Here is a 26,821-nt window from a genome sequence, read left to right as displayed (position 1 = left end):
ATTTATAATTCAGATAGGTTTAGGAGATACTCTTTCACCTCTGAACTTTTGTATCAAAAACCAATTTGCTAACCACCCTAGCCTTAAAATGAATATGTGTAAAAGCTATTGAAATATTTTCCATGGGGATGCAGAGCATGAGTTGTTCTAATAAAATCAATGTCCAGATCCTCAGCTTCCAAATTGTTTCTTAAAATTCTCAAGGAATATGCCTGGGTTTACATTAATTTTTTTGCCATTTTATGTGGCGAAAAAAGGCAAAACCTTCATGCATTCCAAATCTCAATAGACTGCATTAGTCAAAGGTACAAAAACTTTTTTAGGTGACAAATAAGTAAAACTTGGAATTTTTATTGGAACAAAGATATGTTTAATGATTGATCAGGGCATCTTAAACTCACAAAGGTACTTTCTTTCTTTGTCTTATACTTATTTTTTTAAAAGTGAAACTTGGCCCCAGTTGGAAATTCTGTACGCCCAACATTCCAAATAGTCGCGATGACTTGTATATTTTACAATCTAACTGAAGGTTTTTCAGATTATGTAATTTTTCAAGAGAAAATGCCGATGCGTAAATATGTTGCGATTAATTTCAGGATCAGTATGCTTTGATTAATACAATAGTCAGAAGTTACTTTATTAATCATGTCAAATTACTGCAAATTTTATCTTAGAAAATGTTTAATGATTAATAAAGTAGCCAAAAGTTATTTTATTAAATCATATCAAATTACTGCAAATTTTATCTTAGAAAATGTTTAACATTATATTTCATATTAATAAAATAAACACATGCCAAAAAATTTTAAGTGTCAAATGTATTGAAGGATATATGTTTTTTTCAAAATTATTTTAGGGGTAACAGACAATACATTTGCACATCACTGAACTAGTAGTTTCTGGATCATAGTTGGTGTTCAATAAATAAATGCTGAATAAATATTGATTGAATACTGAATAAATACCCAAGCAGCTGCCTTAATGAACCTGTAACTACACATGCAGGACATCATATAATATCTGAACTTTTCCCCTTAAATTTAATATAGCTCAATCCCCCTGGCCTGATGTTCATGAATCTTCAAAGATGCATCTAGTACACCCTTATTCCCTAGAGGTAATAGGAGACAAAGTGAAAGATGAGATTGCACAGCCTTTGGCAGATAGTGTACAACAGCACACAGCCAGATTGACATATGAGTCCCTACACCTCCTGCAGTTGCACTTTAGTGTTTGATTTTGAAATGACCACCTGAACGGTACCTTGCCTGTTTGTGGAAATATAGATCTGTCATGTAGAATATCATGATGAGGAAAATTAATCTTTTCTCTAAGGACTCAGGGCAAGCCAGTCCGATCAGGTTTCCCAAATGTAATTGCCAGTCTTCTGCTGTGCTCTCAGGGACCCCAGATATATTCTTATCCCCAGTTCTTTGCTGCTACCTCCATCTATCCACTCGTCTCAAATATTTTTCATTCCCACAGCTGGGTCGTCCCCTGCAGGCTTTCTTCTGCCTGCCTAGCTGATGATGTTTTCCTGGCTCCAGAAAACTTCTGAGATTGTTACAAACAGTGCTTGTGGGGACAAAAGATTGTCCTGATTAAAATAACAAAAAAACTAGGACGGTCTTGCAAGAATCCGGATGGGTGGTCATCCCACATGAACACTGTGATGTTTCTCCCTTCTTTTCTTCCTCTCATCATTAAATAAGGCCAATATTATTATTTTGAAAACTTAAGAGTTAAACTAAGGTATTAGTTGTAGTCAAAGGTTTATTCAATGATTGGTACTACTGAGATACTTATAACACTTTTTCTGCTTTCATTGTTCTTAGGGATCTGATTACTTCATTGTTGTATTTTCATGTTCAAAGGAATAGGCAAGTGAAAATTAATTCAATCCTAAATGTAAGTCTCGAGTTAATGGGCTTTTTCTTCCTGCAATTTTGAGAAGACTTTGCGGGAAGACAGACTTAATTATTTCACATAAGATTGAGTGACTACATTTTATTTTACTTTTGTTCATTAGAATATTATGTAACTATCATTACTTTCATGATGGACTTTTGATCATAACTCTGATTTACATTGAGTTTAAATGAACATAAAACTGTGCTCAAGCAATAGAATGAGAAAATACTGTTTACAGCTTTGTCAGTGTTTTCTGCCAGTATTCTGTTTTTCCAACAGCTGCAGTAGGACATGCTGTTGGTATTCGGAGCCTTCTAGAAAGAGATGTGGCCAAGTATATTTTTCTAATCTCTAACTTCAGCACATAGGTCACCACTCAGTCACCTTGTCGATGTGTCCATTACACTCTCACTATTAATTGCTCTTAGTGATGATACCTGAGGCCTGAACGCCAGGGAAGAACTCAAGATCCCTAAGTTCTCTGCCACTGAGCACACATTACTTATTTCTAGCAGTTACTTAAACTCTCTTCACTTTACTGCTAAAGTTTTAGGTAATGATTCTAAATTAGTACAGAGGAAATAGACTTTAAAAAATATTTTATGCTAAAACGAAATATCAATTTTTGATAGATTTTATTTTCAAAATATGTCCAATGTGTTTATTCTTCTAGTTCCTGTCATGGTTGTAATAATAAGTAACACTGCTATTTGTGGGAATCACTCTATTTTTAGCCTAGAAAGGGGGTTGCAGAAAATGTCTTTGTTTTTTGGCCTAATCACTGACAGTTCCCATGTATTCTGAATTTATGGCCAATCATCTGTTATTATTAGGTGTCCTGAATTAATTCATCTCCTAATTGTAACTGATGCAATAATGAATGATTCTGCATGAAGCTAAGTGTTCCTGGATGCTCATAAGCTGAATTTATGATTCAATTGTGGGGCATTTTAGCATGTGATAGGTGTAGTAGAGTCCTTCCCTCCCTAATTCTTTCACTTGATTTCCAGTCTTCCACAAAATCATTGCTCCTCAGACAAAAAGGAAAAGTTATCTATTCTGTTCACCTAAAGTCCAAGTAAACAAAGAGCCATGAGAATGCACTATTAACAATTGTCATAGCAAGTAAAACAAAAATCAGCCCTTTAATTCACCTTTAAAATAAGCACCAGGTAAGCATATTATTGATTTCGTTAAATGAAAACTTAGACTAAGGTATTCAAGCTCATTTTTTGCTTGTCACCAAACCATCATCAAATGAGACTAGGCAATAGCCTTTGGAGGCCAAAGTAAATGGAAAATAAAGAGTATCCATGTGAGAGTTTCTGAATGGCACTTTAATTAATGTATATAATTCCCTCCAGCAGTCCTTTCATTGCCACAGTCGCTTCTTCAGGATCCTCCACAACTACTGTTAACCCTCTATCCCTCTCTCTGTCTCTCTTTCACCAATGATATCATTTCCAGAAACTTTAGAGGAGCTAATGTAGGGAAAAAACCAATGGCAACTGGCCACTGCAGAACCCTCATACTTCAGTAGAAAATGCCTTCTTTAAAACTCTTTACTAAAATATAATGCATTATGCTTAGTAAGACATAAGAATTGTTATTAATGGGTTAGAACCATATTATTTCATGTTTTATGTTTTCTTGCTAGAAGTTATCACAAGGGAAGCTTTATGGTTGAAAAAATCTGGGCTAAGGGAAATTGATTTCAGAGGGCAAGGCATGCCCCCAAATATCACTTGCTTTCCCTATACTCTTCTTCAATCAATTTATTTCATCCCCTCTTGATTGTATTCATATATAAAGACTGTTTTATTGGATCCAGGAGTTACATAAGCATATTAGAAGCTGTGTAACATAACTTTACTTTTCAATTATTACAAAATTTATTTTTAAAATTTCCAAATAATGCCTCCTAGTATTTATGTTCTGAGATTCAATTCCAAGTATAAGTTCCCAATATACATAACCTTGTATAGTTAGGCATTTTTTTTTTTGGCATACTTTCTCTGCCTGTGTCATTTTTACTTCAAGTTAATTAAAAGATATATTGGAGCATAATAAAACTATGTATCTTTTAATATACTTTCTATTTTTGACAAAATGAGGTTCCCTCTTTAAGAATTAAATTATGATAATTTTATTGTAATCCCATTCAAATACAAGACTACTGTGCATCCCATTTTTTCTAATGTCATCTGCATCAGATATTTGTCATTTTAATATTTTCCAGTTCCTGTCAACTGAGAATGGAAAGATGGTGATGTGCCATGCACAAATTTTTTGCATACACTGCAACTTTTACCAAATGACCAGAAAATAAACAACTATCAATAACAGCTAATAAATAAAATAGTGTATCCTGTGGACTATTTTGGGGGGATGAAATCCAGGATTATCCTATACTCAGAATTGCTTGAGGATTTGTTATTTGAGTTGTAAATAGCACATGATGTTTTATGTGGCACATGTTTATTTCCGTTGAAAGAGCATGTCCTATTTTTGAGGAAGGAAAGAAACTTGTAACATCAAATGTTTCTTGCAAAACAATTTGATGAAATAAATGTAAATGAATCAGAAACATGTGAATTGTATTTCATTAAAATTAATGGGTTTAAATGTGAAGGGGGTAAAATGCTTGGGGGAAAGAGTGTGGTAAGGCGGGAAGGGACATTTGTTTTGTTTTCATCAGTCTTGGATTCTTTAAAAATGGCTTAATAGTCTGAATTTCATCTCATTAAGATTCTCTTAAGCCTAATGGTGGAGTTACAGAGTGGGACAATAAAATGCAAATTTATTTTATAGCTTTATGTGGTTCCAGTTATAAAGTACGCATCAAACATTGCCACTGTGCAGTCCTTCAAAATCACTTTCAGTTTTAAGTTGGTGGTTTTTCTGTGTAATTCTTTTAATGGTAAACAAGAAATTGTAATGATGCTAAAATACATGTTTTATCTCTCAGACTCACACATAAATTTCACATTTCCTTTTTCTAACTGAAGATGATCTGATCTAAATGGAAAACATGTGAGGCCTGAATGTGTAGACATATATGCAGGAGATGGGCAGGAGGAGAAGACACTGGAAGAAAGGGAAAGAGTAAAAGAAAGAAAAAGAAAAAAGGACATGATCAATGCAGACCGAGCTATACCATCAAACCTAATTCATAAGTAAAGCAGTGAAATCTCTCTAAGTATTTGCGAGCCATAAACATTTTATCCCATAGTTTATGTTCAAATTATTTATGCTTGCTTAAAAATAAATACATAGCTTATTTTATATTTTGTATTTTCATTTAAAAAATCATCTATTACTCTGAAAACAAGAAAAAAAATCAACTTCAAAAAGAAAAAAGGTTTACAAATGAGTCTCCCTGCCTCAAAATCTGAGTAAGTTTGATGTGGGTTATGACATTTTAGTTTCTCAACTCCCAGTCTCTGAACACAGGGACATTTTTAATATTCCAAATACTTCCAAGAGGCAGGGAGTACACAAATGGGTATATACGTATGTATAACCCCCAAAATCTTCATTTTCCTAAACTCTGACCACCTTCTGTATTTTACGTGTATTTTTTTAAAGATAATATATGACACTGCTGAAGTAGCCTTCTGGACATACCACTAGGTAGAGAAATGTATGAACAGAGGTTCTTTCTTTACAACTGAAGGTGTAGTAGCTGTGGGGCTATTTCAGGTCTGTAAGGAGACTGCTTTTGTGCTTCCTGGGAATATAATGATATAACTGGATCTTAGCATCTCTCTGGCTGCTGGGAGCTCAACTGCTGCTTATCAACATGTTTGGAATGAGGATCCTGTTCCTTAGTGTCTTTGTGTCAAATAATTCACTGTCTCAAACCGTTCTGGAAATGTCTCTCCTCCTTGCTTTTATAGGCAGGAACTGAAAGGATTCACTTTTAAAGTATTGGTTTCATAATTGGGCAGGAGATACGCTTTGGCTTCTAGCATAGCCCTTTGTTGTTTTATTTAACATTTCTCTCATCATTCTTTAACAGCTGAAAAAAATCGAGTGGCAAAGATGACTGTGTCATTTGTACCTTACAATAGCATTAATGCAATAATTACAACTGCTTTGGAGACCCCAAAGTCACTCATAAGGGTTCTATGAATCAATAAAAGTCTAAATTCTAACTCTAGAGTTGTGTCAATGAAAATATACGAACAACCTCAGCTTTATCTTTGTCATCAACAATAGATATTTATAAGGTCCTCAGTTAAGTGTCACTACTTAAGATCTAGGTTCAGAACATTATGATGCTGCTATAGTTCCTTTCAGGTGAGATATATCGTGATTTATTTTCTATGATGATTTGCTATAGTAATGTTTCATAAGTGAAACAGGATCTAATCCTTTACTTTTGGTGTTGTTCCACTTGATGTCAGGCCTATCCTTGTAGCAGTGATAAGGAGTGTGAAGTTGGGAGGTATTGCCACAGTCCCCACCAAGGATCATCGGCCTGCATGGTGTGTCGGAGGAAAAAGAAGCGCTGCCACCGAGATGGCATGTGCTGCCCCGGTACTCGCTGCAATAACGGTAAAAGATCTCACTAAGTGTTCATGGGCCTCTTTCTTTTCATCATAGTAAGCCTGTCTCTCGAGTCAGGCTATCTTCTCCTTACTCGGACTCCTGAAATATAAGGAGCCTGGTAGAATTGGTTTAGGTAGTGCAAGATTACTTGAATTTCCTCCCCAAACCTTAGTTTTCCTAGACTCTGGTTACTTTCTATATTATATGACCTGTGCTGATCTAGAATATCGCCATGTTGAAGTGTCATGTATAAACAGCAAGACGTTCTATTCCAGTAAACACATGAGTGAATGCATGTAAAAGAACCAAAGACAGAAACTTGATGTGATTTAGTAATGCAGTTGTAAATATCTGTTCCAGTTTTGTACTTTGGGTTTACTCAAGATGTTCTGTAGCTCAGTCTTATGGTAGTAGAGTGATTGGTTCCTCCAAAGAGAGACACAAGATTTTACTCCCCAACCTGGCTTCATCCAATATCAATGAATTTATAGGCAGACAATTCAGCAATGATGATGAAATGGATCACAGACAAGATGTGGCAAAAACTTTAAATAATTGCAGAAGGTAATTAGAAATATATACTTAATCATATAAAACAACATAATCAGGCTCATATTCTCATGCCTATTCCTGACCTCTGGGTGTAGACCTATTGTGAGTCGCCTGCACAGGAGATGAAGGGAAGAAGAAGACCTTATACCATTAGAGAAGTTTACAGTGTAAACTAAGATTATGTTGTTAATTAATAAAGGAATCTGGATCCAGAGGGTGTATGTCTGATCAGATTATTTAAAAATACTAATAGCTAACATTGATTCTTCACATATATTCACAATAACTTTGTGAATATATAAAATTATGCTTTTATTCCCAGTTTTGTCCAAGGTCACTTGGTCTTGAGAGAGACAAAATTCATATCAAAGACGTCTCACTTTAGGGCCAAAGTATGCTCAATCTCAATAAACAAGTAAATGAATGAATGAGTGGATAGATAGAGAAATGGCTTCATATTTCACATCAAGAGAGTACGTGGATAAGTCTCACATTTCGTAGAATTGAATTAGTCTAACTGATTATGTGATCATCTCCAGGTATCTGTATCCCAGTTACTGAAAGCATCTTAACCCCTCACATCCCAGCTCTGGATGGCACTCGGCACAGAGATCGAAACCACGGTCATTACTCAAACCATGACTTGGGATGGCAGAATCTAGGAAGACCACACACTAAGATGTCACATATAAAAGGTAGGGATATCTGTAGTTGTGGGTTTTTTTTAAATAAATAAATAGAAGAAAAATATAGATAATTAATTCCATTGGTTTTAGAAAAAAATTACAAGGAAGGTTCTTTAATCCTAGCTAGTCATTAAACTTGTTATTCAGGTGGCAAATAATGGAAACAGACCATAATGGATTTATGTGATTAGAGGCAGAGCCAATCGATATCAACCAAGACTTTTCATTATAAATGGTAACTCATAGAAGATAATATAAGTGAAAATACTTTATGTGCTTCTGATTGCAAAATAGAAGTTTTTTTTTCTGAAGTGTCAGGGTAACATCTATTATTGGTCATCATCCCTGCAGGGCATGAAGGAGACCCATGCCTACGATCATCAGACTGCATCGAAGGGTTTTGCTGTGCTCGTCATTTCTGGACCAAAATCTGCAAACCGGTACTCCATCAGGGGGAAGTCTGTACTAAACAACGCAAGAAGGGCTCTCATGGGCTGGAAATTTTCCAGCGGTGCGACTGTGCGAAGGGCCTGTCTTGCAAAGTATGGAAAGACGCCACCTACTCCTCCAAAGCCAGACTCCATGTGTGTCAGAAAGTTTGATCACCATTGAGGAACATCATCAATTGCAGACTGTGAATTTGTGTATTTAATGCATTATAGCATGGTGGAAAATAAGGTTCAGATGCAGAAGAATGGCTAAAATAAGAAATGTGATAAGAATGCAGATCACAAAAAGAGAGAAAGAAAACATGAACTGAATAGATTAGAATGGGTGACAAATGCAGTGCAGCCAGTGTTTCCATTATGCAACTTGTCTATGTAAATAATGTACACATTTGTGGAAAATGCTATTATTAAGAGAAAAAGCAGACAGTGGAAATTACTGACGAGTAGCATGTGACTTTCCAAGAGTTTAGGTTGTGCTGGAGGAGAGGTTTCCTTCAGATTGCTGATTGCTTATACAAATAACCTACATGCCAGATTTCTATTCAAAGTTAGAGTTTAACAAAATACTCCTAGAATAACTTGTTATACAATAGGTTCTAAAAATAAAATTGCTAAACAAGAAATGAAAACATGGAGCATAGTTAATTTACAACAGAAAATTACCTTTTAATTTGTAACACTACTTCTGCTGTTCAATCAGGAGTCTTGGTAGACAAGAAAAAAATCAGTCAATACTTCCAAATAATTGCAAAATAATTGCCAGTTGTTTATGAAGGCCTTTAGGAAGACAAATAAATAACAAACAGCCACAAAAACATTTTTCAAAATTTTAGTTTTACCTGTAATTAATAAGAACTGATATAAGACAAAAACAATTCCTTCAGATTCTGTGGAATGACAGTATATCTCTCTATCCTATGTGATTCCTATTCTGAATGCATTTTATTTTCCAAACTATATTCATAAATTGCGACTAGTAAAATACTTGCACAGAGCAGAATTTTCACAGATGGCAAAAAAAATTAAAGATGTCCAATATATGTGGGAAAACAGCTAACAGAGAGATCATGATTTCTTAAAGATTTGCCATAACCTATGTTTTGATAGAACTAGATTGTTAAATACATGTATTCATACACACTCTGTGGTAATAGAGACTTGAGCTGGATCTGTACTGCACTGGAGCAAGCAAGAAAATTGAGAAAACTTTTTCGTTTGTTCAGGTTTTGGCAACACATAGTTCATATGTCTGAGGCACAAGTTGACTATTCATCTTTGAAACCAGGAGATGCACAGTCTCAATGAAGATCTGCGTGGGATTTGCTATCATAATATTTACTACACAAATGAATTCAGTGTGAGGTCATGTGTCCATACTACCCTCAAATTATTTATTTTGTAGTGCTGAGATCCTCAAATAATCTCAATTTCAGGAGGTTTCACAAATGGACTCCTGAAGTAGACAGAGTAGTGAGGTCCCATTGCCCTCTATAAGCTTCTGACTGGCCAATGGCATCATCCAATTTTCTTTCCAAACCTCTGCAGCATCTGCTTTATTGCCAAAGGGCTAGTTTCTGTTTTCTGCAGCCATTGAGTTTAAAAAATATAAGTAAGATAACTTGTAAAATCTGCATATTGCTAATCTCTAGACACCACAGTTTCTAAATTCTTTGAAATCACTTTACTACGCTTTTTTACTTAACTCAGTTCTAAATATTCTGTCTGGAGCACAATAGAATAAAAGGTTATCTTATAGTTGTGACTTTAAACTTTTGTAGACCACAATTCACTTTTTAGTTTTCTTTTACTTAAATCCCATCTGCAGTCTCAAATTTAAGTCCTCCCAGTAGAAATTGAGTTTGAGCCTGTATATCTATTAAAAATTTCAGCTTCCCACATATATTTACTAGGATGATTAAGATTTACATTTTCTGCACAGGTCTGCAAAAACAAAAATTATAAACTAGTCTATCCAAGAACCAAAATTTGTATAAACAGGTTGCTATAAGCTTGGTGAAATGAAAATGGAACATTTCAGTCAAATATTTCCTATATAACAATTATTATATTTGCAATTTGGTTTCTGCAATATTTTTCTTATGTTCACCCTTTTAAAAATTATTATTTGAAGTAATTTATTTACAGGAAATGTTAATGAGATGTATTTTCTTATAGAGATATTTCTTACAGAAAGCTTTGTAGCAGAATATATTTGCAGCTGTTGACTTTGTAATTTAGGAAAAATGTATAATAAGATAAAATATATTAAATTTTTCTCCTCTAAAAACTGAATTCAAAGTTCCTTGTGTTTTGCCTATGGGAAGAATTTTCATAGAATCATACTTTCTGAGAGTTCAGTTGAACTTGGTCTGATTTTGAGGACTGGGTGTGAATCATTTAGAGGACATCAGCATGAGATAACTCAGAGCAGTTTACTATTACAAAAGGTAGTTTATTTCATGGCAGTTTAGCTGTAATTGTTAGAGAGTCATGTCCTTTTTTTTTTTTTTTTCCTGTCAAACCAAAATATTCCACCTTGTGATTTACGCCATTTAGTCACACTTTGCCTTCGGAAACAACTTGGAACAAGAAAGTGCTCTTCACAATTTCTTCAAAATACTATAAGACAGGTAACATATGCCCCATAATCTTCTCTCTAAGCTAAAGTTTTCCAAAATGGAAATACTATTATGCTTAGAGTATTGGTTCATTTCTACATGAACCAATGAACGTGAGCTACATGATGTCTTTTTCTGTGTTTGGAGAGAAACTGAGTGAAATCAAATCCACTTCCTGGGAAGCAAGGGTTTCCTCTGCTTCCTGAACCGGAGATGTCAGGAGTGTTTTGAGGAATAGTGTTCACCAAGTATGAGACCAGGGATGCTACAAAAGCCCATGTTGTATTAGACATCAGAATGGGCTGCAAATGTGGATAATAAACATTCTGTGACATAGTGAATGAATTAAATGTAGCTATGGTTGCTTCATGAAGCTAAAACAGTCCCACAGCTAGAAGTTAGTTAAAAATATCTTAAGCATTGCTGAAATATTTTCCACAATATGTTAATTAGTTAAAGTGTGCTTTTGACTATAATAATCATAAGGGAGATCTTTTCCTTTTCTATTTTGCTCAGTGAGATGCTCTGAGAACTGACAAATTTTCCTGACTTTTTAATTTAATTTAATTTAATTTTATTTTATTTTAATTAAGAAACAAAATACCCTTAAGTAGCCTTAGTATTTTAGGGGAAAACATTCAGTTACACTTTTGTAAATGTAATTGTAGCCTTAGGATTTTAGGGGAAAGCAATCAATTATAATTGTCTTCACTCAAAATCAGGCCAGTTGAAAACCAGATTTTTTTAAAAAACAGGCAGATGAAAGATTACTCATTGCTGGTGAAGTTAATATTGGAAAATGTAGCATGTACCTGTGAGCAAGAAGACATTCTACCACTAAACACCAGAAATAGATTCTGTGTCCATTCACATTCAATACCAGGCTATATCAGTTCCACCCTATGGGAGTAGCCCTATAAAACGTATAATATGGATGGGTGGAACAGAATGACATGCCTCCTTCTCGGGTTAACACCAAAGATGAAGGGGGTGGAAAAAGGGCTGAACTATGCATCTCTCATTCAAAAATCTCATCCAAAATTTTCCAAAACTGGACAATTTGAACTACATGAAAGGAGTGAGTGAGGGGTGGAGTGAGACAAAGATGATCATTCCATGCCACATCAAATTCACTTTAAAGATTGGGAAAGAAGAATCCCTCCTCATATCCTTCCCCAGATCTTTATATTTTTAACCCATTGTGCATACCATTTGTCTATGGTGAAGATATGAGTTTTAGCCAAAATCTGACTTGCTACCTCCTAGGGGAAGTCCCTGATGAAGTCATTTGCCTAATGACAAGCATTCCTTCTTTACGGATCCTTTCAGGATATGGTGTGGTGGGAAATTTAGCTTTTGTCCCCAGGAGCTTGCAAAATGTTTGAAAATAATACATTAACTAAATAAACTTCAAGATCACTCTATCCAGGACTAGAAAATAATTATTTATTCTTTTTACTGTCCCAAATTATATCCATCATGTCATCTAACACAGTCTATTAGAGATTGTGCAGTGGGACTACATGATACACTGAGTATATGATAATAAAATATGTAAAAGCATTTCAATAATAAAATTCTAACAATACAGAGATGCCTCACCTTTGAATATAAGTCTTCTTTCATTGAAAATTTCTTAGGGAGAAAGTAAAGGACAAAAATTAAATCCTCTTGCATGTTAAAGTCAAAATAACTTGAAGTTCAAAAGAATTAGTCTGCAATTATTATCTTCCTCTTTAGGATAAGGAGTCCAAAGAAATCAAAGTTTAAAATCTTCAGGTTAATAGTTAAATTTTTCTTATTTCATATTTTGCTCTGTCTCAGCCATAGGGTTTCCAGATGCCTGAGTGAACTAAAACTTCTTCAGCAGCTATGGCCTGAGTAGTTTCTCACTAGAATGACTGCTGGTTCAGAAGATTTATTAGTTTGACAACAATCTCTGATGCAGCTCACTTTTACTAAAGTCCAGTGAATTATTATACCACACTCAATGAAGCCAAAGGTGCCACCACATTTAGAAAACAAGCTAATCTAGTTCTTAGAGCAGACACCTTAGGCAAAGTGCTGTTAACATATGCAGGGCTTACAATGCCAAAAATCATAGCAGAGATGCATGGACTCTGAATGCAGAAAGGTGGAGAAAAATCTGGTTTTGGTTTGCTAAAAACGTCAGTCAATCCAAACCAGGTGTCTGTATCCCATGGTCTATGAAACTTAAACTTACATGGGAAAAATGTCCCATCAAGAAGTTAGGTATGGCACTATATTTTTCCTTACAGTATGGTGGGAGGAGAATCCACTTGAATTCTATCTCCTTATAGGGCATGAGTGGTAACTGAGGTATTGCTGCCTTCAGTAAACATGATCAACTTTAAAAATTTTGCCATGACATTAGCCTCATTAGGGCTTCTTTCTTTTGCAGTTAGCCTATTCAAAGCCTCACTAGTGCTTAATTGAGATAGTCTGGTGATGTGCCCTCCGACTATCTTGAGAGCTGACCTTTTTCAGTGCTGTGTACAGTGGCAGCTTCCACTGCTTCATGCTATAGAATTATTTACTTCCTCAGCCCTGCGTTTGTTCTACTTGTACCATAACATCAACAGATTCCTGAATTAAAATTGCTATTGATACCTCTGAAAGTTATTTTAGCAAATGATACACTTCTAGGAGCCAAGAAGACGCTCCTAACTTACATTCCCTCACTCAACATATTCACCAAGCCTCTATGATAATGTGCTAGGCCACTTTGTAAGCATAGTGAGTAAAAATAGAGTACCAAACTAATAAAGTCCATGCTCTCATTTTTACATTCCAGTTAATTTTTAGGGCAATGGCTACGAGGCTGAAAACTAAATAACAAAAATATCAATACTATAGGAGACAAAGATGAGCACTGTGAAGAAAATTGAAGGAGAGTAAAGGAACAGAGGGAGATGAGTAGTGTTATTTTAGATTTTCCAGTGAGGGAAGATCTCTTAAAGAAGGCAGATTATGAGCAGAAACCTGATTGAAGTGAGGGAGTGGTAATGAAAATGTCTGGAGAAACTGACACGGGCAGTGGAAGAGCAAGGTAAACATTTGACAGTGGGAAGAGGTTGAAAATGGAGACTAGTATGAAAAAAGGGAGGAGATAAGAGATGAGACTAGAAAAGCAGCTGGGTCAGGTCATGTAGAACCTTATTAACCATGATTAGTTTTATTATGAAAGAGATATGTAACTGGTAGAAGCTTTGGAGCAAGGGAGTAGCTTGAGCTGACATGTTTCCCAAGGATCACCCAGTCTGCTGCGTGGAGAATAGATCACAGGGCAGTAGGGCCTACAGGCAAGAACTGCTGGCTTGGATGAGTGAGGTAAAGTGAAAGCCATGAAAGTTGTTGGATTTAGGGTATGCTGGAGGTGGATTTGCTGTTGGATTGCTTATCTTTCCTTCCAGCTGTAGTGAAAGAATGAAGGTGGTGAAAGAAAGAAGGCAGTCTCTCTAGACTAGCCTGAGGAACACAGAAAAAGAAAATGTTGATGACAAAAGTTAAAAAAATATTCCTGTGCATTGCCCTTGTATGTAACATGTAAAGAATTGCCTCTCAGTAGAACATCAGAAATTCCTTAGAAAGTGGATCTTTGTAAATCTCTCATCAGCCATCCTGAGATCTTAAGAAAAACTCTATGAAGGAAGAATTACATCCACAAAATACAGCTTATTGGATGTGCTAAGGGAAGAGGTTGCAAACAAATGAAAGGGTGAAGGAGTGGCAAGATGATACAGAAAAGAGAACAAAGACTGAGCGAATTTCAAGTGAGAGTATTAAAAAAGAGACGCATCAAGTGGACTGCTGGGAATCCTAAAATGTGCTAATAAGAAGCTTCAATTTGACATAGATGCCAAAAGGCGTCAAGAAAAACTTATGGGAACAGAATAGTTAACTCACAGCAGTAGGCTTATACAATGATTTTAGCAAAGTGTGCATCTCAGGCAACCCTCCCATTGACATTGCGCCAATGAATTGCATTAAAGGGAAATTTCTCAACGTAAGTAATAGTTCTCTTTGAGTATTAAGTAATTGTATAGTTCAGGACCTGGGAATTCTAAAGAAATAACAGCATGCAAGTAATTGAAGTACTTTCATGAGAAATACACTTGCCATCATACCTCTCACACATACGTCATGAATACCACAGTGCACATAACCTTTTAAAATTTCCTGGGGGTCAGCATTTCTTATAGATGCCATGGACTTTTTTATTTGCTCCACATCTTCCCACTTCACTGCACCTGCTACACCAGTCATCGTTTTGTGTTTAATGGCCAGTCAGTCTCCAGGGCTTAGTAACAGATGGAGAATATCAGATCAGCTAGCACCTGTAAAATATTCTAAGTCCTACTTAAGCTTTTCAGGCAGACGTTGAAATTAAGACTGTTTGAGCCTCCATTTATTTTCCTCTCTTCTTATCTTTCCTTCCAGTGGGATCTTGTTCCTCCCAACAGTCACCAATTCTGTGTCCAAGTGCATGCCATACATAAAGCTGATTTTGATAACCATAAGATACAGCAATTTCTGTGGGAATTTCACAGTAACTTTCAAGCTGTTTAACACAGGTCCATGTCTTAGAACTTTTCAAGATTCAAATATAGTGATGCTTCCTTTTATAATGCCTGAAAGGAATATACAACATGACTCTGATTTATATGTTTCAAGGGACCTTGCATTCTGTACAGGGAGTAAACACCCCAAGACACTATGGGCTTCACTTTGAGACTGTTAAAAATCATTATTAGCTCTGGAGAAACGTGGGGATGCTGTGCAAAACTTTTCCTAATATAAGAGAGGTCAAAACAACTTGAAAGCATTTAGGATTCACTTCTTCAATGAATATAAAGTTGCTCAAAACACTGTTTTAAGGTTACAGAAGAAAATGGTTATCTGTTGTTTAACAAAAAAAACAACCCTAAGAGAGATCTACTCAGTGTTAAGAGTAAGATAGGCAGAAGAGTTTGATTATCTGGGAGAAAGGGGTAGGAAAAGGTAATTCAAGAAAATGTTCAGGGAGCAGGAACTAGGTGGACTTCCCTTTCAGAAAAACATGTTATGGTAATCTTGAAATAGGACACATAAAGAGAACATTTAGAAAGACTGATTGGGTGAAAATTCGCTGTTAGGAATGGGGACTTTACAGAAATACCAGTGACTTAAGGACTATCCAAACAGTATTGTGTTAGTCCAACATTCTCCTCTTACTCATTAGGTCATCTTATCTCATTGTCATTTGGCAAAAAGCATAGTTCATAAGGTCTCTCCCATAGGATTCAAAAATCATAGTAGTGATAATAATCTTACATCTACTCAGCACTTTTTACTTTGTCTCAGAATACCATCAAGGGTGTTACTACACTTTATTCTTTACAATAAGCTGTAATTCTTTCTATTGATTGTTTGCTGTAGACTAGGTGCTGGCTTAGTGCTGTCTCTACATCATCTCATGTCATCCGTCACAGCAACCTCTGCACAGTTAAGAGGGGTTGAGCCAGGATTAGAGACCTTGACTGTCTGAAGCCAGAGCTTTCACTTTTAATCATTAATTTATACTGCTTTCATTAGAAATCAGCCTGTTTGCGATTTGGGAAGATTCTGTGGCTTGCCTGCTGTCAAAGAGTTCATGAGTATCAGAGCGGAGGTTAAAGGCTATCTTTGGCAATCATTTCTTTACTTTAAGCTTTGTTGATTACATCCCAGAACAGTTTCCTAACTTCCTCCAAAACTGTAGAAGTTAGTGCTGGTATTAGGGCTAACAATCAACAAGTCACTCTCTCCTCCAGCCAATATTGCTCCCTCTTCGTTTCTTTTCAGAGGACAAACTCAACCATCAGTCAGTATTTGGACATTAATGAGAACAACTTAAGGGTTGTTCACATTCTTCAGGTTATAAGACATATAAATAAAATCTATATCATTTGATATGTAGAGAATTGAAAGGTAATTCTGAAAGTCCAAAATTTCACAAACAGAGTGAAGAGCAGGAATGTGATTTTTATAAACAGAATTTAGGGTGTATGTGGCTAGAATTATTAGACTTAGTATGACCAACACATTAAAATAACAATTGACTCTCCATCCTATCCCCACCTTGCATTCTGCTGTGAGAACATGTTTCAGAGTAAAAAATAACCGTTTCTTCGAAAATATTGCTATATTTTAGAAGTCGATTTAAGTTTCCACTGAACTTATGCTCTGTTTTGTCTCTTACTAGAGCACTATCTCTATGTAGATAACACACCTAGTTATTAAACATAATGAAATTGTATATACCATTCTTTGACTGCATACACTTTTTAAATGTTAATCATCCTGTCAGGGAAACTGAAATGCAGACAGAACCAAATGACTTGCCAAGATCACAGGGTTGAAAGCCAGATGAAGTAGAGGTGGAGATTTGCCCGAACTATGACCAATATGCTTTGATTTCACACCTGTGCTTTATTTGTGGGCCAAGTTCTCTTATGTGTTCTTTAAAAATACTACTATTTCTTGTTTCTTTCTATAGTATGGCCTAGAGAATGTATCAGCTTCTGGAGGGACTGTGATTTCTTATACTAAACAGTGCTTTGCTGATATCATCCATTTATCCATTTATTATGGTTGGCTCCTTAAAGAGAAAATTGATTCTAAGTTCATGTACGTTTTTCTTGAAACCCTGAGGTTTGTTTGTTTGTTTGTTTGTTTGTGTTTAGGGGGTCTTACTCTTTCGCCCGTGCTGGAGTGCAGCGGTGTGCTATCATGGCTCACTGCAGCCTCGACCTCCTGGGCTCAAGCAACTCTCCCACCTCAGGATTTCTTTCCTTTCTCATTGTTCTCTTTCACAATTACGAGAGTAAAGATGTAATGTCATAAGGATGGTAAATTATCAAGACCAGGCCTTAATCTGGCTTCCAAACATGTTTAGTTTTGTACACAGAGAGCTGGCTTGTACAGTTGTCCTTTGGTATCTGTGTGGGATTGGTTCGAGGACAGCTAGCAGATACCAAAATCTCAAAACACTTGAACCCCACAATGGCCCTGGGAAATCACCCAGTAAGAGTCAGCCCTCAATATGGTAGAGTTTCGCATCCTGTGAAAACTGCATTTTCCATCCACGTTTGGTTCTGGATGTGGAACTCACTGATAAGGAAAGCCAACTGTATTTATTAGAAAAAATCTGCATATGCATGGACCAGCGCAGCTCAAACCTGTGTTATTCAAGGGTCAACGGTCTACTGATTCTAGAAAAATTTGTATTGTTTACCAATATATTGAAAAAGGAAAGTTTATCACATACAAATACGGATTTCTAGATTCTCCTGAAAAAGAAACACTCTCCCTATAGGCAAATTCTTGGCCCGAACCTCTGCCTATCAGTCATTAACTAGTCCTAAGAGACAGCTGGAGTTTTCTGGATGTTTTCAGTTCCCATCACTTCCTGATTTTTCTGAATATCAGTTGTTTTTTAAAAAAATATCAGTGTGGGCTTTCCCTCACCTTATTAAACATTAAGGAAAAAATAATTCTTATACCATTCCTTGGTTACAAATACTCTCAAGTCTCCCATTACCTTTATAATAGCCTCTAAATCCCTTGTGATATGGCCTATCTTCTGGGCCTCATCTCCTATCTCCCTTTCTCTTGCTGCATTCCAGACAACTGATTTTCTTTCTGTTCCATGAACAGACCAAGCTTGTTCCATTGAACTCATCTATCCTTGAGTCCTTTTGTCTAGTATAACTTCCACAAATACACTTTCACTTGAACTTCACTGGGCTTTCTTCATTACTTTCTTGAGGTCTGTCAAGTGCTACCTTTTCAAAAGCTCTTCCCTCTGAAACCTGAAGGGCTCCGTTTAGAGAAGAGAATCTAGCATGTATGTATACAACTCCAGTGGCGTTCTTTTTTTTTTTTCCTCTGGCTTCTCTACCTTTATTTATTTACTTTAATTCCAGCTCCACTACCTCTCAGCCTCATCCACCAGTGAGTCCATAAATTGTGGCAACAAGTGAACAAATACTGCATGACCTCTATAAGGTCCAGGTTGTGAATGTTGCTTCAGTCCTGGGATTAAGGGGTAAAAAAGTTATTATGCAGTATTAAAACCAGATGGTGTTATTTTAATTAGAGTAATGGGGGCTCTTAATCAGGAAAGGTGCATTAACAAAGCCAGGATATATCATCTCATCATGACCATTAAAAAGAATCAGCAAAGAATTGCAAAGCTATTACATTAGAATACCCTCGAAATTTTCTAGAAATAGCCATTTCCATTAACATGTGTACTTGTAATCCTTTTTTCAAAATTTCTTCCACAATCTTTTATTTTTTGAGTTCTTTCAATGAAAAGACAAAAACATAAATGCCTTAAAAGCACATAAACTTTCAGTTTTGGTGCTTCATTTTTTGAAGGGGGAAAGTGTATTTTCTATGTGCATAAGGTGTGTTTTCCTCAGAAATAAATAAAATAAAAGACAAATCCTCCCTTCGGAACCATTACCCACAAAAGATCCCTATGAGAAAAGTGAAATTTAATTTGGGAGGGATGAATGGAACAGTCTGGTCCCACAAGTAGTGCAATATACTTTGCTCCACTCCAATCATTTTAATAACTCACACCCACTCTTTATCCTTTTCACTTGCCTGTGTTTTAGCACTTCTATGTATATCTCCAGAGACCTGAGCATTCTTTCCATCTTTCTGACACTTGTGCTTATACATATTGGGGCTGATCCTCTTTCTTCCATTAGGTTTTAAATTTATGGTGCACCCAGAACTTTGTAACTCCCCACACTACTTAGTAGCCCCACAGCTGAAGACTTACCTTCTCCATGAACTCTCCTACAGATTCTTCTGACCCCTGGTGATCCTTTTTTTCTCCAAATTCAGATTGCATTTTTCACTGCATCACACTCTGCAGCACTGTGCTGTAATAACCTTCACTGAGCACTTGTTATATGATACACACTTTTTTCCGTACTTTATATATGTTACTTAATTCAACTCTCACAATAACTCTATGCATCAGGTACTATCATTATGCCAGTTCAATAAACCAGATTGAAATATTTGCTCAAGCCATACAGCCAGTAAATGCTAGCACCCACCCAGGCTTCTGAATTTAGAGACCTTCTTTTTCACCATTCTACTTGATCATGTTATACATTCTCCCATATAAATAATGTCTATCTTCAGTCTCAGGCAAATGTTGTACTTTACTCAAATATCACCTACAGTGCTCAGGTCTATTCTATGGGAGGCCCTCGATAAATATATCTTAGTGAATTCAGAAGCTATAGTTGGAACTCAACGGTCCTCATGAGCATCTCTGCAGTCCTACACTAGCTCACCTACCTGAATGAGGCCAAGTTTTTAAAATCTATGAGACTTTTGTATATCCATTTTGAAATTCATTAGAGTACTAAAAAAAATGAGTTATGTTATGCAATTGAGATTATCATTTTCAGGCTCTAAGAAAGAAAAACTGAACCAGCAAAACCTTTCACACAACAACATGGTGAGAAAAAGTAATTCCTTTCTGGTGTAGAATGAGTTACTGTGTTAACTAGCAATACTTCACCTTCATTTGTGATGTGTGGATAAACAGAGATGCCAGGAGAGAGAAAAAAAAAAAGAGGCACCATTTATTAAACTTATCTCTTATTGCACAAATTTAACTGGTATTTTAAACTATTAAAGCTGTGTCTTAAAGCAATTTAAACAAATCAGTCACAAGAAACTAAGATATCTGTATTCCTTTCTTTGTCCTTGTGTAGGAGTTCTTAGAACTTGACGGTGTCAACAGACAGACTCCAGGGTGTTCAAAAACATTATGAAATTACCTGCAAGATTTTGTGTCCATTGTTATATTGATGTGAGAGTTTTCATAGCTTCCATCATTTCCTCAAAGGGCTTTGATCAATAGTCTCAAAATTAGAGACCAATAAGATCCATCAGTATCCTTATGATTATAATTCAGCAGAAGTGACTGAAAAGTTATTTACTTTGCTCATGATCAAATAGAATAAGTAATATTAAACTTATATGAAAATGTTCAGGTTTTTCATTCTCCTGCCTCAGCCTCCCGAGTAGCTGGGATTACAGGCACCCGCCACCTCGCCCAGCTAGTTTTTTGTATTTTTTAGTAGAGACAGGGTTTCACCGTGTTAGCCAGGATGGTCTCGATCTCCTGACCTCGTGATCCACCCGCCTCGGCCTCCCAAAGTGCTGGGATTACAGGCGTGAGCCACCGCACCCGGCCATGTTCAGGTTTTTATGTCAGGAAAGTGAAAACAAAATTGTTTGTACTTTAGAAAACACTTCTCAGGATCCTTTTACACTCTCAAAAATGATTCAGGATCCCTAAAGTGCTTTGATATTTGTGAACTGGATCTATTAATATTTGTGTTAGGAATTGGAAGAGAAAATTTTTAAATGTCAGCATACATAAGTTCACATTCCGTTAGTCTTCAGAGTGACAGCAGCATCACATACCACGTAGCCCCTGGAAGACTCCATGGTGCCTTCCTGTGAGAATGAGAAAGAAATGGCAAAGAAGCCATCGAAGAGTGTAAGAGATCCCCAGGCATTCTCAGACCACATTTTGAGAAACCACTGTTTTAGAGAAACTAGTTTTTTCATCGATACTATTTTCCCATGTCTTGTTTGTTTTTGAAATGATAAAATCTAAATGTGAGACTATCTCTAAAAAATGGAATTAATGTTATGAAAGTGTTAACCACATTATTCTCTGATTTCAGTCTTTTCTCTTTGCCTTACTTTTGTTATATATTTATTTAACTTGCTGTATTGTGCACATATTTATAAATCTCCTTAAGTCCTTTTTGAGATAAGACAATATTTAGTATTTGAAGAGAAAAACAGCACTACATCACAAAATGCTGAGATGGAAACAATTTCTTAAAGTAATTTATTCTGAAATTACTAAGTGTAGTGTCAAGATACTATTAGAAAATCTGCAACTTTTAGCAAGTGAAAAACTTATATAATGTGATAAATTTAAAGGTAGAAGAAATTTTGGTGCTTTAGTCAAATATTGTCTTTCTACAGAGAAAGAAAATAAAGTAACAATGTTTTTCTTCAGTTTCCTCAACTATTAAATATTAAATTCCTCAACTATTAAATATTAAATAAAATATTTTTTAAATTATTGATATAAAAGTTACCTTGGTAGAAATACCACGTATTTTCTCATAATTTTGCTGTTAATGGTGATGAGCATTTTGATAATTTTTTTACATGAATGAGCCATGATGTCATTTACCTTATGTGACTTCAATATATAATGATTATATTATATACTGATGTTAAATTTATTACAGTTGGTTATCTTAAATGGGAGTTGGTACAACAGAAGTATCTGTTTCTATGCACTGTTCATCACTGACAACAAAATACCATATCTTTTATGTCCCTATGGTCACTTTCCCTCTGTGCCAGTAGTCCATTGTTAAAGACACATGTTTGCAAAGAGGAGCTTTCTCCCAGGAAACCATAAATCTGTGTTTGTGGTATTGTCTAATTTCTGTTGTGGGAATGGATCTGGCATCACCATCTGCAAATTATGACTTTTTTCAACTACAAACTAGGATGCAAATGACCATGAAGAAAAATTTCCTCTTTATATTGTGTATAATTTTGTTATACACAATAACAGAATTGTGTATAATCCTATTACCTATGTTGAGAGTTAAATGGATTTAGAGTTTACTATCCTTTAATTAGAATTATCTTTCATAGATGTTGTGGTTTATGTGTTCACTAAAAACAATTGAACTGAGCCCTTCCTTCTCTTCTAGCTAATTCTGGGCTGGAGAATGCAAATGTCATCACTGTAATATTATAAGTCATGGAAACAACCCAGAAAAGAGGATTTCCATCCAAGGGCTCAAATCAAGTCCATATTTCCAAGTCCCCAACCACTTCCCCATGTTCTTTCATCAAACATTTCCAGCGTACATCACACCTTGCTGGAAGTATTTTTAAAATTCCACTTGTCAGATTGACATGATGCAAAAGTTTTGCTTTATCATAGGAAAACAACCTGCCACCTATTTATCCATTCACCCTTCCTTCAATTCCTGACAACACCCTCCAAGAAAAGAGTATTGCTTTAGTTACTTCCCTTCTTTTTTTTTTTTTTTTGATATTTGAACATATGTTGGAAGCAATGACATCATGTGCTAAACTTCCTGTCTCCAAGAGCATACAACACCTTTCAAGCAAGATGGTTGAAGCAAACATTAAACATACGTCTTACCTCTCCTCTGCATGTGGTTAACCATCTCCACAAATGCCACAGAGAAGCTGACCTACAGGTCATTCCACGATCTGATGGTGTAGCTGGGAATAGAAGCCAGAAGCCCCACCTGTTTCTGAGGTTTTTCAGCTAGAGAATACTTGGCCTTTTCTTTAGGGATTTGGCCAAGTGGGACACAGGTCAGGGCTTCTTAAACTCTAAAATGAGCACCCTTTTAGATACCCTCACAGTGGGTCTTATGTCGGTGTGGCCTTTGCTGAATAATTATTTCTATCTGTGCAAAGACAATTCAGATCCACATTTGATAGTAATATGGAGGCAGTTTTTCTTATTTCAAAAGGAGTATCAAAGACTGGAGGAGGAGGGCTGCTCTGTCTGGAAAAACCCCAAACACACTCCTTGACCTATGAAAAAAATCAAAACAAGAAAACAAACCAACAAATAACCCACTGTGTACCTCTATGAACAGCAGGCAAAAATAGGTTCGTCTTTTAATTTCAGGGATTAATTAATTTTTGTTGCTGTGAGTTGCATTAAGTATTTTGGGCAGTTATTTTATTTGGTATTATTAAAAGTTAAATATGTTGAACTTATTCAGGCCTCAGAATCTGAAAGTTTCAGTACAGTCCAACTATGTCCTTCAATCCTTTACCAGTAGGGTTAAGTTCACCAGCAATGGGGGAAAACATTTCGTTAAAAGAAAAACATAGTTTGCTTTCCATCTGTATTTCCAGTTCAAAACAGTTTGCCAATAAATATATTTAACCACAATAATGAAAATTGCTGTCAAAACGCCCATGCCTGTGAAGGATGACCATTCCCTGTGTTTTTTCTGTGGAGAAAAAAATGTACCATTATTGGGGGTGAGCAGCTCATGTGATCCTGAAGAATAATTTGATAACATCTCCTGGCCGGGCGAGGTGGTTCACGACTGTAATCCTAGCACTTTGGGAGGCCCCAGTAGGCGGATCGTCTGAGGTCAGGAGTTTGAGACCAGCCTGGCCAATACGGTGAAACTCTGTCTCTGCTAAAAATACAAAAGTTAGCCGAGCGAAGTGACAGGCACCTATAATCCCAGCTACTTGGTGGGCTGAGGCAGGAGACTTGCTTGAACCTGAGGGGCGGAGGTTGCAGTGAGCCGAGATCAAGCCATTGCACTCCAGCCTGGGTGATAAGAGCAAGACTCCGTCTCAAAAATAAATAAATAAATAAATCTTGCAAAATATTTTGAGATCTATCATTACTCATGCAGTCATGGGTGTCACTACTGAATCAAATGTGTCATTAGACTTGTTTTTCTTTTTCCATACTGTGTAATTATTGTCTTTGCATTACTCTAATTGGCCAAAGCAATGAAACCTCTATGTCTACTTAAGTCTCATTTTTCAGAAAAGCAAGACCTAAAGGAGGAGACTGAATTTTTTTCTTATGTACATTCAACATGACAGTCAGATTTTAAAGCAATTTTTAATTCTTATTTGTAAGTTTCCTATAAACTAGACCTTCTTAAATAAGATTATAAAATCTTCAAGTTAAATACCATAACTGTATAGAGATAATCAGACATTTGCCAACTAGTAGCTTGGACTACTGGTTGTTTATACGTAGAGTGACATATAAACTTGTATTAAGAAGTGATAAACATGAGTTAATCAGCAGGACACTGGAAAGAGTTCAGATGGAGAGAAAAAAAATCAAAGTAATTTTTAAGTTAGTAACCTTTCACCTGACTCACATTGGTCAGAATCCAGTGTTGACCAGAGGGACTGAAACTCATTCTGATGATGTGATGGTAAAAAGCTGTGAGTTCAATATGTCTGGTGGTCTTGGCATTATTCCCAGAGAATTTGAGTTCCCAGCACATAACTAAAGGACCTCCACTTTGGTCCAAATTGCAGTCTTTGTTCTGTCAAAAAAGACTCAGGGTGGAAATGGGCTATGGGGACACATTTTTTTCTTCCTACTGACAGGCTTCATCTCTGAATGAGTGGAAGGGACTTTGGTGGTCACCCTGGAGAAGTGGTGTCCAGGACCCTATTCTCACTCTGACCTATGGTTTCAGTGGACTTGGGTTCTGAAGGAGTCCTTCTCAAAGGCTAATGCTATCTTTGGGGAACAAAACAGAATATAAAATTTATCATTTGAAAAGATAGAATGATTTCATGTGCAGCCTTCATATCAGAATCCTCAAGGAGAAGTGATGAATAAGCTGAGAAATTTTATTCAGCAGAACTGTTCCCTTGGGTATGGGGAAGAGTGAGCCATGGTCATCTTTATTAGAAATTATGCACATGAAGGCTCCCAGACAGAGTGAGAGAGCATGCATAACCCCACTCTAAAACACTTTACGAAAATCTTTAGAATGCATTAGTGCATTAATACACAGGGGTTTAGCTCTGATTGCCTGATATGGAAATCCCAGCTGCTCATGTTTAAAAAGCTAACACTTTCCATTATAATGTGATTTCTCCCCTCACTGGCTTTCTTCTTTCTTTTAATTCACAGTACTCATCTATGGAATCCTTACATGGTCCCTATGGTTTCTAAAATTACTAAAGAAAGAAACTCTTCCCCAAAGTCATTGTAATTGGCTGTGGTGAATGATTTTTGTTCACGGATCAAGATCCAAAAATATATGAAAAAATGCAAGCAAGGTTATGGTGAAGTGATCCTAGTTTCCATAATGTACCATTCTACTGGCGTTCCAACCCAAATGGATTATTTGAAGCCCAGGAGTTTCCTGGTGGGGTTCAATCCCAGTGTGAGAAGGATACAATCAATCAGAAACAAACATTACAAAATTAATTCTATAAAAGAGAGGACAAGGAACTGCTAGACAATTTCCACAAAAGAAAAAGTCACATACTAAGCAAGAGGATGCAAGACGAAAATGTAGTCAGCATCTCCGACTTGTACATTATTTGGGCTTTTGGCAAAATCTGACACTTTACAATGCCCTCTGTCTTTGAATTTTCTCTTCTCTTGACCTTCATAACAGAAATTTCCTATCCGGGTTCCTACTCTGTTAGCTTTCTGCCTGAAAATGTGATTCTTTTAGGGACATAGATACTCTTTTCTTCCCATTCTGCAGACTCTCCCAGGAATATCTTCTCCTTTTCTTTGGCTTTACATTCATTTACTTGATGACAACCTCTGACTTGGTCAAGGATCTGTCAGAGGCTAGTAGCAGAAATCAAAATTAAATCAAGGGAATTTTTAAAGGATATTTATTGGCTCACCTAACTGAAAACTCTAGGCATAATCATGTGAAGGTTTCTTCATTTAACAATATGTATTGAGGACCTACTATGAACCACGCACTATTCTAAAGACTGGAGATAGAAAAGTGAACTAAATTGACAACAATTTCTGATGTCATGCAATTTACAATAAAAAAACACACCACAAATATTTTAAAGTATACTAAAACATATTGTATGTTTGATGCTGGTAAGTGACAGAAAAATAAGGCAGGGAAAGCACATAGGGAGAGCTGGGATAAATTGGTACTGCTATTTTACGTAGTCAGGGAAAAATATCACTGAAAAAGTGATATTGAGTCAAGATAGAAAGGAGCTAAAGGAGTGAGTCACATGGATAACTGGAGAAAGTGCATCCTAGGCAGAGGAAACAGCAAGTGCAAATGCCTTAAGATAGTGTAAGTCTAGATAGTGTGAGATTTGCAAGGATGCAGGGTAACTGCAGAAAAGTGAGTAAAGGAACCAGAAAGAGATGGATGTAGAGAGGCATCCAGTGGCC

The 26,821-nt window shown here is 36.2% G+C and overlaps 1 protein-coding gene across 1 annotated transcript in view; it reads left to right on the top strand.

The window, feature by feature from the left end:
- The window catches only part of DKK2 (dickkopf WNT signaling pathway inhibitor 2), a 112,084-nt gene extending 101,640 nt beyond the window's left edge, over positions 1-10,444 (top strand). Inside the window, exons 2-4 of the mRNA XM_033214939.1 lie at positions 6,321-6,471; positions 7,557-7,712; positions 8,055-10,444. Of these exons, the coding sequence (XP_033070830.1) occupies positions 6,321-6,471; positions 7,557-7,712; positions 8,055-8,305 (558 nt within the window). The 3' untranslated portion in view covers positions 8,306-10,444. The remainder of the gene's footprint in view (positions 1-6,320; positions 6,472-7,556; positions 7,713-8,054) is intronic.
- Positions 10,445-26,821: the final 16,377 nt, after the last annotated feature.

This window comes from Trachypithecus francoisi, unplaced genomic scaffold, assembly GCF_009764315.1.
Source record: "Trachypithecus francoisi isolate TF-2019V2 unplaced genomic scaffold, Tfra_2.0 Lachesis_group1, whole genome shotgun sequence".
NCBI lineage: Eukaryota > Metazoa > Chordata > Mammalia > Primates > Cercopithecidae > Trachypithecus > Trachypithecus francoisi.
The sequence above is the reverse complement of the archived record's forward strand: the minus strand, read 5'-3'. Positions and strand labels throughout refer to the sequence as shown.